Below are 13,680 nucleotides of genomic sequence, written 5' to 3'. Positions count from 1 at the left end.
GACCTACCACAAAAACCCCTTACTATGGCAATTTCTAGCCAAAACTTCTCCATTTAGAGAGCTGCAGTTCACAAGAAGCCTTGATTTTGTCTGGTTTTTGTTTGGAAAAATATTTACAACCAAATTCCACATTGCTTGTTTGACCTATCAGTTTCAACACAACTTGTAAGAAAAAATATTCAGCCTCCAAATTAACAAGATATAAAATAGGAGCATAAAAATAATCTCTGAAACAAGCCTTTGCATGAAGATGAACATATCTCTGCCTTCTCCAACCCTGTAATGAAGTGTGTTGACATGGTAGATAATGTATTGCCTGTTTTGTGTACTTGAGGTTCAGAATTTTAGAAATTGCAAGACAGGCTCAACAAAGTTCACCATAGCTGGGCCGCCATGGAACTACACTTCAGGGTAGGATTGCAAGAGGAAAGCAGCAAGCAGAAGCAGGACATGCAGAAAGCTATAGTCCTCAGTACAAGCAAACAATTGTCAAGGATTTTGCATAAATAAAAATAATCTGACCTTTACAGTGGTCATAGGAAATGGAAAATCAGTTCACCTCCATAGAGTTCTCATTCTGCCCTGACCCCTACTTTGCAAATATAATTTTAAAACAGCAGATGAACATAATATTGCCAAGGAAGCAGAGGAGTCAGCTCTCATCATGGAGGCCCTTTATCTTTTCTTCAGATGGCCAAATGTTCATGCCGTAACAGTGCCTGAAGTACAAATTTAGGAAATCTTGGTGATGATCAAAGTTGTTGCTGAGCAGCTTAGTAAGCAGGAGAATCTGGCTAAAAGGACCACCACCATATATCAGAGACTTGGAAACTTCATCAAGCTTAATGGAACCCAGGGATTTTGTCAATGTCAATGGATCTCAAGCAGGAAACTTGTGAGAGACCTGGGTGTCACATACTGCCACACACTCAGGTGTGAGAAGTAGAGGTCATATAATGGCGATTCTGATAAAAGACTATTCTCTCTTTTTTTTTAACCAAGCAAGACAATATTTGGAGAAAGTAGGGAAGAACAGAGGAGACAGTGGATAAGAATATATACCTCACCAGTACTTCCAATATAGTCAAAGAAATCTCCTCAACCAAGACTATGATCTCTCATGCCCCAAACGTCAGTGAGAGCTTTTCAAATAGTTAACACCTTCTCATGAATCACTCTGACATCTTCCATCATCTGCAAGGGATTTCACAGAACAAGTCAATGAATCAGAGGTTGCCAATAGCCAGTAAACTTAAAAACTCTTCTCAAGAAACAGAGGCACCATCACAAGAATCATCTCCGGCATCAAATATGACTTCACTTAACACAAGTGTCCACAAACTATGACCACTCTACCCTGACAGTCTCCCTTCAATGTCAATCTTCTAATTTTCACAGAAAGACCCTTTGCAACCATTCAACACTTCCTCATGAAACAGGTACAATGTATAATAAGCAAACTTGCACAGTCATCACCATTAATAAATTCTCAAAGCCGTCAGTTCAACCAGATATACAGTTAATTCCACATATTCAGAGTCCTGGTTTTTTGTTGCCTACAGTGAACAAGAAAGCTATCTCTCTGCAACAGAAGCCCTGATAATGCAGACTACCCCTTCACAAACAATAGCAGTTGCAGTATCACTACTGCTGCTGCCTCAGGAGAAAGCAGAAGGTGGTGTATTGCTTTCACATTGCCAATTTACAAGGAGCAGGCTGGGCTGGCAGTGATGTGGTGTGGTGCTTTTACAAGACTTTCCCTGCAGCTGGTGGCTGACCTTGGAAGAAGCCATTTGCCCCCACAGGAACAAACATCCGAAACATCGTCACAATGACATTCTAGAATGTACCAGAATGACAATGCAGATGCCATACAAACTGCAACACTACGAGGCATGACAATGGCACATACCAGAAATGCATTATGATGTGCTCTTGCTAATTTGGCAGTGTCCATTAGGAATGCAAATCCATGCCAGAACAGGACAAAACCTGTCCGTATCATTAAATAAACTGACATCTCAGACTGAGGAACCATGCCAAGATAAAAACTACGTTCTTTTCAGCTCATGTGACTATTATGCCAAGATAAAAACTACGTTCATTTCAGCTCATGTGACTATTTGCTTTCATAAAATAACATATTTGCTCTTTCTCTGATCCCTGTGAATGCCTATTTGCAGGGATGCAACTGAAATATAATACCCATTTTTCCTGAGGCAGAAAAAGGAACCATATTGAGTTTCCTCCCTCCGAGGTGTGCTGCCTTTATGGCACGTGGCTGGAGCAAAAACTAGTGGTAAAATTAGGCTGAAGCAGTGTTGTCTTTAAGTGGAGAATATCTAACGAAGAAAAAAAGAGGATCCCAGTTACAGATCTAGTTTTCAGGCAAAACGTATCTTTACTGAAATAGATTTTACTCATTTTTCTTTTTTCTTTTCTTTTCTTTTCTTTTCTTTTCTTTTCTTTTCTTTTCTTTTCTTTTCTTTTCTTTTCTTTTCTTTTCTTTTCTTTTCTTTTCTTTTCTTTCCTTTTCTTTCCTTTTCTTTCCTTTTCTTTTCTTTTCTTTCCTTTTCTTTCCTTTTCTTTCCTTTTCTTTCCTTTCCTTTCCTTTCCTTTTCTTTTCTTTTCTTTTCTTTTCTTTTCTTTTCTTTTTCTTTTCTTTTCTTTTCTTTTCTTTTCTTTTCTTTTCTTTTCTTTTCTTTTCTTTTCTTTTTTTTTCTTTTCTTTTCTTTTCTTTTCTTTTCTTTTCTTTCTTTTCTTTTCTTTTCTTCTTTTCTTTCAGTTTCATTTCATACTAAGTTACCTATCTCTGGTCTTCCATAGCTAAATTATTCTGTGGCTTTGTGACACTTGCTTTAGACTTATGAGCACCTTAGGCTGAGAACAGGCATCAAGGAGCATGTGGGATTCTGTGCTTTGCTTGCTACAAAGCACAGCACTCAGAGAGGGACCAGTACCAATAACAGCAGTGTCCTCTTCTTCTCCAACTCATCAATAAAATGATTGAGTGATTTCTCTGTCTGGCAACACTTTCCTCATTCTCCCACCCCTCTATTTACTGAAAGAATTTGAAGAAAGTGCAACATTATACAGTAGGAATGTAGGAGCACCTTATGGAGAAACACTGTGGATCACACCAGCGACAAGAAACTATGCCAAATTCCTGCTCAGGAATCTATATTCTGCAACAGGCACTTCAACCTCTTTCTCGTCTTCTCACATCTATTACATTTTAGTCCACAGTGAATTGTACAGTTGCTGAATTCCAACCCAAGTAGGCTGTATTTTACTGTTGGGTGGTAATTCCCAACTATATCAGGTGTGGTTCCCTAGCAAAATCATCTAATGCTGTTGAAAGGAAAAGGGCATCCCCCTTTCTTCAACACAGAAATAGGCTGTGAGGTCCTTTCTCCTCTCCTGTGGCCATACGAGAGCTTCCTGCATGGTTCTGTGACTGTTAGTGCATTAACACTAGAGAAAATAGCACTTTTTTCCTTTTTACTTGTTTATGCCCTGTTAACCATTGAGAACATGTCAGGGAGGGCTCCAGTGTATAACAGGTTTGGCAACATAAGCAGCAAGAATATATCACTAGGACCAGGGAGGAAGATAAGGAACAGAAACTCTGTGGCAATTACACATTAACTTTTCTCACTGCATTTCATGTCCTTTGGCTGAAAAGTTTCCTATTTTAGAATGCTGAAATTATGTCTGGAGAAAAGGAATGTTCCATAGTAAAGCTGCTCAGCATACACAGGTCTGATTTTCTCTTTTTATCAGAGACACCTAGTACAGTCTAGAATGACAGCAAATTATCTTCCTGTGTTCTTTTAACTAGCCTCAGTTGAGTCCTTTGTTTCATCTTGTAACTATTTCTTTCTGCTCATTTGCTCTTTCCACACTATGGAAATTTCCACAATATTCCACATGATTCTTTTACCATATTCTGGCAGTAGGATTTTAACTGCCCTGCTTCTTCATATTTAGTCACGTCTGTCTCCTCCTCTGTCTAATCCACATTAGAAGCTCTAAATTAGCAAAAGAGGAGAGGTTACTGTAGTGTCCCATTTAGTAGCATTTCAGTCACCAAAGTGGATTCCTTCAGAGAAGTGCATACTGCTAATTTACATCCCACACTGACTAACAACTCGGTAGAAGTACTGCAGTGTGCAGAGATTCTACACAAGTGAAGAAAGTCTTCCAGCAAAAAGTAAATAATTTAGACCAAGCTGGGCTCTATCATTAAACTGAATCAGCTGCAGAAAGTTTTACCAGTGCTAATGAAACATCACAAATTTAAAGTGCTTGCCCTAAGGAGAACTCAGAATAAAAAGATGAGGAAGTGTCTAGCCTTCACTTTTTTTTCCCAGACAAACCAAAACACATACATGATGTATGTGAATTTAAAAGTCTGTAAGAGGATATAAAAACCCTCATATCATCTTGGGAAATGCTTACTATTTTTCTGTTCCTCTCCTGGCAGGAAAAGGAGATGCTACTTTGTTAATTTTAAATACTTAGGAACTTAACGTGTGCAGACAGCCCTGAAAAACACTTCACAACTTGAGTGTGACTCCCCACTTTCAAAAAAGATAAATCCTTTAGTTCTGCACAACATGTGTCTCTGAGTCAATCTCTGTACATTTATGCTTTTCAGGATCCTTCAGACAGCTGAGGAATTAAGAATATCAGTAAAAGCTCTTTGTGTAATATCAGTCCTTCTGTCAGCACATCTCAGCCCTGATCTATAGAGAAAAACCACTGCAGGTAGAAGACAGACACCCCACAGTGACTACACATATAACTTCCAACCATTGTCGTGTAAGAACTGGAATAAACTGGAAGGAAACAGGGATTGCCAGTTCCCAGGAAATGTATGACCATAAAGCTCTGGCAGGTCAAACACTAATAATTTCCCCAAAGTTACACACATATTTTGAATATCCAAGCACAGGCATTTCACTTTCCTTGGGGTTTTTCCTTCTTCTGCCTACAACATTATACTGACCAGAAACATCAACCAGAGCTCATCATTGCCCCATGATCTCTAGATAAAATGCAGTGATGCAATTTGCTTAGTCACAAAAGTGACTGTGCAAAACCTGGGGGACAAAAGGAGAGGCAGACGAGAATGGAAAAGGTGATTCAGTAACACTTTGTCCCCAGTACTTGCTCAGGTTCTCAGAAATTGCTTCAGGACAAGGTTATGGGGAAGAATAGACTGGGTGATTACGGTCAGATTAATTGTGCCATGGTGCGCATGTCACAAGCCCTTGGGAATAAAGCAAGCTTCTCTGCATACCGAGCTGATAACTGAGCTTACTGTAGGTACTAAGTTAATTAGTAGCAGTTGGGGCAGAAGGTTGAGTAGATAGTGAGATGAAACAGGGGAAAGGTGAAATGCTTCCTAGAGGCTGACAACGAGATACGGGAAGAAACAAAGAAAGAAGTAAAAAAAAAAAAAAAAAAAAAAAAAAAAAAAAAAGGAAATTCACAGTCCTAACTAAAGAAATATACTGTTAAATGAAGGTTCCCACAGCATGACCAAACAACAGAGAACAGAAAGCTTTCTGTAAAAAAGAAAAAAAGTCTCTGTTGCACATGAAAGGGAGACAGTTTAGCACAGCAGGATAAATGTGCTTGTTTACTCTCCCAGGCTTCAACACCTTGTTTGACAAACCCTGTAGAGTGGTATCTCTCAGGTCTTACCCAAGCCCCACTGCATTTTCTGCACCTTTTAATCACCAAAAACTCCTTGATGCATCTTGTGATCGATTTTTCTTTGTTATGGATCCCAGTGACAGTCTGAACCAGACTGGAAACAGCCAAAACAGCAGACAAACAAAAATTTCAGAAGTCCTTCAGAAATGCTAAAAGGCCTCATGTAGAAGCACTTTTCTGCTAGAAAACACATTACAAATGTTAGTTCATAGAAATTCATCCTGCTTTATATCCTTAGACTTACAAAGCAGTATGTATCACATTCATAAACATGTTCAACTAATGCACTCACAGCTGCATCATAAAGTATTGTTGTTTTATGCATGCTTGTAAACTAATAAAATTAATTCCTAAAAATTCAGCAGAATCATCCACAAACTGCATGGGTGAACTCCAACAGAAATAAACTGATGCAATCAATACAAGCAACAACCAATTCAACACAGACCTACCATTTCTAGCCCTTTTCATCCTGATATTTCATAACTATGTCCAAGACTATTTTAAAAAATGGTGCACCAATCAAAACTACTATAGAGATTTTCAGCAAAATCAACATCTTTCTATCTGTCCACAAATCAAATACAGCATTTCCAATCACAGAAGTAGTTCTCCAGCAAATAATGAAGAATTTTTTCACCTTTCTGACTTTCTACTAACTTAGCAAAAAGATCTAGCCCCAAAGCAGTTGGGGAGAATCTGAACAGGAGAATATGCAGATAAGCAAATTGCCACAGCTCCCTCCACACAGCTGAAGTACCTTCTGTAGGAACTTACAAGGGGGATTCAACAATGGTCAAATTGTTGAGGCCTTTGGACAGTAGTCAGTGTACATACCAGAGCTGGGAGTTGTCTAAAGTCATCAGGCTGAGCTGGTAATCCATGATATATCTAACAGGCTTTGCTGAGTAAAAAATGGGTCTTAGATTCTTTCTACACCTTTCTGTGGGGCTTACCCCATCAAAGAAGGAAGAATTTCCTTCTGCTCCAATGGTTTGGGCCAAGTCAATCAAATGACAGCCACTATAGCCCTGGAAATGATTCCCACTCTTCCTCCCTTCTCCTCCACCATTCTGGCTATGCATTCCTATTGCTTCCCTTTAATGGAGAGCTAATGGTTAGCTGATACTTTAGGGACTAGGTTAAGGCCACTAAATTCACTCTGGAAAAACGTAAATACTTTCCCACTGAGATAGCTGGGCTGGTTCAGCAAGAGATCACCTGAGCACTGAGTCACTGCAAGGAAGACAGGAGGAAATGGAGAACAGGAAGGAGGATAATTTTAATAACCTCCTCAAATCAGTAGGATGTAAATCTTATCTCTGAGGAACGGTTCTAACAACCACCAGCTACACTGGTTAGAAAGTAGTTGCTGTTTGTACTGACGTGCAGATTCCACCATGGGTCACTCATGATGCCTGTGTAAAGAGGCTGTCAAAACAGTTTTCTCAAATTTTCCTTAGCAGTTAAGGTGTTCTCAACACCAGGCAACCCCAAAATGCAAATCACATTTTCCATCTAAATAATAGCCTTGCAAAATGACATGCTACACACCAGAATCCTGACTTTCTCCCCTTTATGTGGGTGTTTAGTCTGCCATAATCAAAAGAATTCTCTTGAAAGCAAAGAATGGATAACAATCAAAGCTTAAAGTCCTTTACCTGTCAGCAGCCAGAAAGGCAATTATAAGAAGAAAATATTCAAAACACAGAAACATTGACAAGTCTAGGCTGGAAAGGCAGATGATCTGGTCCAACCTCTTACTGAAAGCTGGGCCCAGAATTCAGCTGTGTCTTGAATATTTCCAGCCAAGAGGATTCTTCCATTTCTCTGGGCAAGTAATAGCATTTTGCTGTTTTCACATTAAAGACTGTTTTTCTTATATCTAGAGGCACTTACCCTTTTTCGTGTTGCCTCTTATCCTGTCACCATGTAACCTCATGGAAACCCCCTCCCTCCTCTCTGTAACTACCTACTACTATTGGAAAACTGAGTAGACACCACCTGCCCAAGCCTTCTCTCTCCTCAGCTGTACAAATCCAGCCTCTTAAGCTGTCAAAGTTCTCCAACCCTCAAGGCATTCACCAGACTATATCCAATTTTTCAGACCACATCCAAACTGAGAGGACCAAAACTGTACACAATATTTCATGTATGTTCTAACAAGTGCTGCTCAGAATAATCCCACCCCTTGATTGCCTGTCAGTGTTTAAGGGGCATTTGGACAATGCCCTTAATAACATGCTTTAGCTTCTGGTCAGCCCTGAAGAGCAGGTGGGGAGTTGGGGAAGGTTTCCAACTGAAATTATTATTCTATTCTATTCTATTCTATTCTATTCTATTCTATTCCATTCCATTCCATTCCATTCCAGTTTTCAGACACACACTAAAGGTTCAGATAACAGAAGTAATTCAGTACCTAATTCAGTTCTGTTGCTTATCATTACCTCTCATTCCATTCCCAGATACATCAGGGAGTAAAAATGTTTTTAACTCAGCCCTCTGTGAAATAATAACCTTTCCCCCCCGCCCCGTTTTTCTCCTTCTGTTTGTAAAATCAAAGAGGACATAAAACAACATTTGACAAACAGAACTCGATCAGGACAAATGTATGAATTTACATTTTACAGAAGTCATAAATAAACTTATATGTGGGCCACGTGATGTGGGCTGGGCAGGCAGTTGTTCCTGCTTTGTGAGGCAGAGATCAAGATTCCTTTGCTACGTAGGGAAAAACCCAGAATTTTCAGGGCAGTTTCTCTCGTTGAGGTGAAGCAGACCAAAGAGATACGACACAGGTAAGCACTCCCACACTGCTCACTCCGCCCTCTTTCCTAATGAGTTTCCTGCTTTTGTGGGACAGACCGAGAAGAGCTGCAAAAGAGTAGAAGGTGTGTGGTTGTCTAGAAACTGCTTTGGCTTCAGAACCTGGAAAACAGAGATTCTACTTTCCCACCCAAACCTTGTACAATGGGATCTTCCCATCAGTTGCTATCTTCCCATATTCACTAGTTTCTGACTTTTATTCTCCAAAGAAATCGTCAGAATTTCCCCACCAAAAATCTCGAAAGGAGGAGGGGAGAGTTTTAACTGGTGTTCTATCCTTGGGTCAGAACGGGAAGCAGCAGTGCACATTTTTCCTTGTGATGAAGAGAGAAGTTAAAACATGACTGCTCGTACCTATCGAAACCTCTTTCTGGTAAGTAGATGCTAAAACAAATGTGTTTCTTTTGCTTATATGCATTTAACTATTTTTGCTGTAATAAGGGGAAAGCACACAATGTAACATGGAGCTATATAAAAGTGTTTATTTTTCGGAGAAGCATATTCATAAAAAATATGCCCATTGTGTCATGCTTTTTTCCTTCAAAGAGGTCTTCACCAAAACAATGGGATAGATGTACATTAGTATAATTTGTGCAAGACAGCTCCTTAATTATGGTATTCTTGAATACCACAGATCCCAGGTATTCATTCTGTATTGACTGCACACAGTGACAACTGCTGTCTCTTTCACAGAAATGGGATTTAGAATAGGGGACAGGAAAGACTCTCGTGTCTGAGATCAGAGTAAAAAAAGAAAGCACATCAACAGAGAAGGAACTGAGAATACAGGCAAATACTGAGATAAATGCATACATTTTACAAAAGCACACATACCCTAGCTACATCCAGAACCTAAAGTTACCTTACTGCTTTAGTGCTACACTGAAGTAAGATGCTCAATTTACCAGGGCAGATAGGCCTATTAAATAATGCTGCTTTTCTTCTGGGATTTGAACAAGTATTTGAATGTTGATTATGCAAGGTACAAATGTCCTAGAATTAACCCTTATAGTTATTCCATGTCTTGCTTTTGCAGTAACTTCAATCTGTATTCTTGTTAAGGCAGGACTTTTTAGACATGTCTGGTAATAAGTGCTGATGGTTCATTTATGCATTTTACGTTTTGCGACTGTGTCCAAGTATTCCAACTGTTCAGTATGCACGCACACAGGAAATTCTAATATGTTTACATTGGTGTGCACAGATTTCCCAGGCTTATGATGTACATGCACGTATTCAAGTGTCTGTGTTTTTACTTTGATCACAATACTTAGAAATGTGTTTATATGCTCATGTTTCACTTTGAAAAAACGGTTCCATCTTCCACAGATGTCTGTCCCTTTAAGTGCCCATCTGTTCTCAAGTGCCTGCTACCACCATCCCTTCTGCCATGTGGTTAGAGACACGATGGAAGAACATCCGCCAAACCTTGCTGCTTCTGTTCACCGCTGCTCTTCTCATCGGGGTCACCATGCTGGCCATCTCCTCTAACATCAACCCAGTAGGCTATTTCTTCCTCGGGGTAGGGGGAGTGTGCCTGGTCGGCTATTTATTGAGTGTATTTGTCGAGTGTTACCTGAGGAATCAACACCGGCGTGACGCAAATGAAATACCTCCAAACAGGCAAAGCCAAGCAGGGTAAGCAGCAACCTGGTTACTCCCCTTTAACTCTCTCACCTCACTCATGGCCATTTTAAACACTCTTTTGCTGCCCTTCCCTGAGGCACCAAATGCAGACTCCATTCCCAAAGACAAAAGTTCTTTTCAGACTGTTTTCCCTCATGACTGATGTGGAGGTTGCAAATGTTAATGCCACACATGTCCTGTACCTTTTGTTATATGTATTTTCTTCCCCCTGGGAACTGATCCACTAAAACTTGACAATGTTAAACTGATCCAGGCCCATTTTATTTTTCTTTGAGTAATCGAGGCTTGCCAAACAATGAGTCAGACAAGGAAAAAGAAAAAATGTTGAAGCAATACCAAATCTTATTTGGGTTTAGCTCTATAAACCTTATCTCTAGAGCAACGGTTTCTTGGCAAACTTTAAGAGAAACCTGTAACTGGGTGTGTTTCTACTCTTAAAATTCCTGCTTGACACTAATAAAACCCCCGAGTTTTAGAGACTCTGATTACTACCACCTCTTCTTGACTTTAAGTTCATTTGCAGGTTCTCAGCATCAACCTAATTTAACCCCTGTTTTCCTACTGTCATTGAAGAGGTTAACTCTATTTGTAGCCTTGCTTCCTTGCATAATCCAGATAATCATAATCCACGTGCATAAATGACTTGACATTCCCAAATACAATGTTTATTTTTAGAAAGACTATATAAAAAAGAAGTCTATATTGGGCCCTGCTAGTTTGGGGGCATACTTAAAGAAAACTAGTATCCTTTTATTTAAAAATACAACCTGAAAAGGAAAATGTCTCCGAAGTAACATTTTTTCTTTGCAGATAGTTCTTTTAAACACAGAATGAGTAGCCCTTGTTTAAACTAAATGAAACTACTTAATTTTCTCAATTTCTTAAAAATGGATGGACATTGAGCTAATATATTAAAAAAATAGGTCCTGTTTTAGGTTCTTTATTCTGTGAGATAACTAGTAATTAGCAATCCTTAGTGATAAATTTCAACTCTAGGAGGACACCAGGTTAAGCCTAGGACACTGAACTGAACAGTGTGGGTAGCTTCACTAACTCTGGGGAGTGTGGGAAAATAGTCAGATGAGCTATTTTCTACACCAGTAAGAAAGACGTTCAGTTGGCTGGAGAGATGAGCTGATCCAGGGGCAGAATATCCTACACAGCAATACCACGTGAGATACCCTGTCTCAGTCCCATTTGTTGATCGTAGAATGGTCCCTATAGTCCATGATCTGTACTGTAAATATAAATTATGCAGAAAAATAATGAGCGTGTCTGGCATCGCTCTCTGGCACAGGGTGAATGCTGCCTATGAAGCACCCACCTATGAGGAGGTGATGACCATGTCAGCTCCAGCAATATGGACAATTACATCCAACCCAGGCTCCGTGCCCTCGCCACTGAGTGAGCCTCCCCCGTACAACGTTGTTATTGAATCCTCTGCCCAACAAGACATGATGGTGGAGGCTCTCCGGGGGCCAGTGCCACCAGACACAGTGCACACCTCTGAGACAGACACGGGCTCCAGGACGCAGCTGCAGCTGGTGCTGCCCCCAAGACTGCAGCGGTTTGTTTCGGACATCCATGAGGACAAAGATCTTGAAGAAAGGTTTGAACCACTGGAGCCACTCACTCCACCACCTGCTTATGAGACTGCCATCAGTGATGAGGTCTTTGCAGATGCTCACCAGCCCTCTGCATTAGGACTGATTTCACCTTCCACGAATACAGAACCAAACCCTCACCCCAATACAGGATGTTCCTAAAAGGATGGTAAAACGGCTGATAATGTTTTGCCTAAACGTTTGTCTCACCATTCTTTGAAGCAGAACTGAACTGCAGACACAGCTTCTGATGTTACCAGAATCTTTTTGCACAAAATAGAAATCAATGCAATACCACACTGCTTTGACTTGGCAGATACATAAGACCACTGTGAGGAAAGTTGTGTTATCGATGGCAACATTCTCAAACTGGAGATACACATTTATGGGAGAGGAGAAGTAAATCCTGAGAAGAGACAAGATTGCCAAAAAACATCTGAAGAAGGACGGTAGGATGCAGACAGAAGAATCTGCCTGGAAAAGGGGAGGAATAGAAACAACATTAAGCACATTCTGCCTGTGCATTGCAAACAGCAATCTTGCTGAGTGCTGTGTGACTACAGCCACCCTGAAATCCCTACAGAGAGAACAAGCCTGTGCTCCCCACATTGCTGTTTTGCAGCAACACAAATTTATGGTCTGAGCTGTTTGTTACTGTCCCTCTGCCATACGTGCTCCACATCCTCAACTGTGCTACATAGGAGTGTGACTGAGGGGAGAGTGTCTGACTGCATCTGGAAGCTGGTACCACCTGATACCTGTCACTTAGAGTTGAAAAGCTGATAGTATGCATCAAATGACTTCTGTTGTTCACAAAGTTCTCATCCCACACAGCCAGTGGTGGACAAGAGGGAGATAAGTTTTCCCCCTGCAAGAGGCCAGTGATGGGATATATACACATGTAAGCATCCTCTGCTTGGAATTCATAGCTCTACAGCAGGGTTTATGTCTGCTGTATTACAGATGTACTCTAACAGATGGCCTGAGACTATTTACTGTCATCATGCACAGAAAGGCCAAAGCTCCTCCCGTTCTCTGTGGGCTCTGGAAAGGTACAGTGTGTCTGCCAAGGCAGCGGAGTGCTGGAGGACAACAGACCCAAGACACATTTGGCCTTCATCATGATGGTTCTGGGCTGTAGGCGTTGTTCTAGCTCTCACTGACCAGTGATGCTGTGCCTTTTTAAATAGGTGAGCTAAACTGATCAGCTCTACAGTGTCAAAGTGTTCTGCAGTATGCAAAGAGATGCATTTTTATCTAGTGAACGTCCAAATTAAAAAATAAAAATGCTGGAATAAATCTCCTGTGAAGGAGAGCAGCAATCATCCCAGCCTTGCTCATGACTGCATCTTTAATTCATACGAGGAACCATCAAACCATAGGCTAGAAGCAAATAAATTATTTCTTATTGTTTGATTCTTTATAGTTCAAGGGAAAAAACCAAACCTTTTATGTTGTTTATAAATAAATAGGACTGCATTAAAAATTCCTGGTGGCATCATTAATTTTTCCTCTCAAAAGAAACACTCCACAAAGCCATGCTTTTGCTTGCATTCTGCTTATTTGATAATCTTGACTTAGAAAAGAGAGAGGAGTTTCATTTCTGAATCAACAGCTGAATCACTTTATTATCATTATTGATGAAGCAATGATGATACCTCAATCATGGAAGTATTAGGAGAGACAAACTTGCTGATCAAGGCAATATGATTTCTTTAATGTCAATCACTACTTGCATTTCCCTCCTGTATCTGCTAACAGAAAAGAAAAACACCTCACCAAAAGGTATCACAGGTATGTGACACAGGCATAGAAACTCTGAGTCTTAATCTGGGCAACTCAGGACTTGCCTGAGTGCATCAAATTGCCAGGAGTCAGG

At 40.3% G+C, this 13,680-nt stretch overlaps 1 protein-coding gene across 1 annotated transcript; it reads left to right on the top strand.

The window, feature by feature from the left end:
- Positions 1-8,632: 8,632 nt before the first annotated feature.
- TMEM139 (transmembrane protein 139) lies at positions 8,633-13,290 on the top strand. Its single transcript, XM_053935092.1, has 3 exons — positions 8,633-8,923; positions 9,880-10,188; positions 11,495-13,290. The coding sequence occupies exons 2-3, from the start codon at positions 9,941-9,943 to the stop codon at positions 11,961-11,963; spliced, it is 717 nt and encodes a 238-aa protein (XP_053791067.1). The 5' UTR covers positions 8,633-8,923; positions 9,880-9,940; the 3' UTR covers positions 11,964-13,290.
- The last annotated feature ends 390 nt before the right edge of the window (positions 13,291-13,680 follow it).

The sequence above is a fragment of the Vidua chalybeata genome, chromosome 2 (genome assembly GCF_026979565.1).
Source record: "Vidua chalybeata isolate OUT-0048 chromosome 2, bVidCha1 merged haplotype, whole genome shotgun sequence".
Taxonomy (NCBI): Eukaryota; Metazoa; Chordata; class Aves; order Passeriformes; family Viduidae; genus Vidua; species Vidua chalybeata.
Note: the sequence above shows the minus strand (reverse complement) of the source record. Positions and strands in the feature narration are given on the sequence as shown.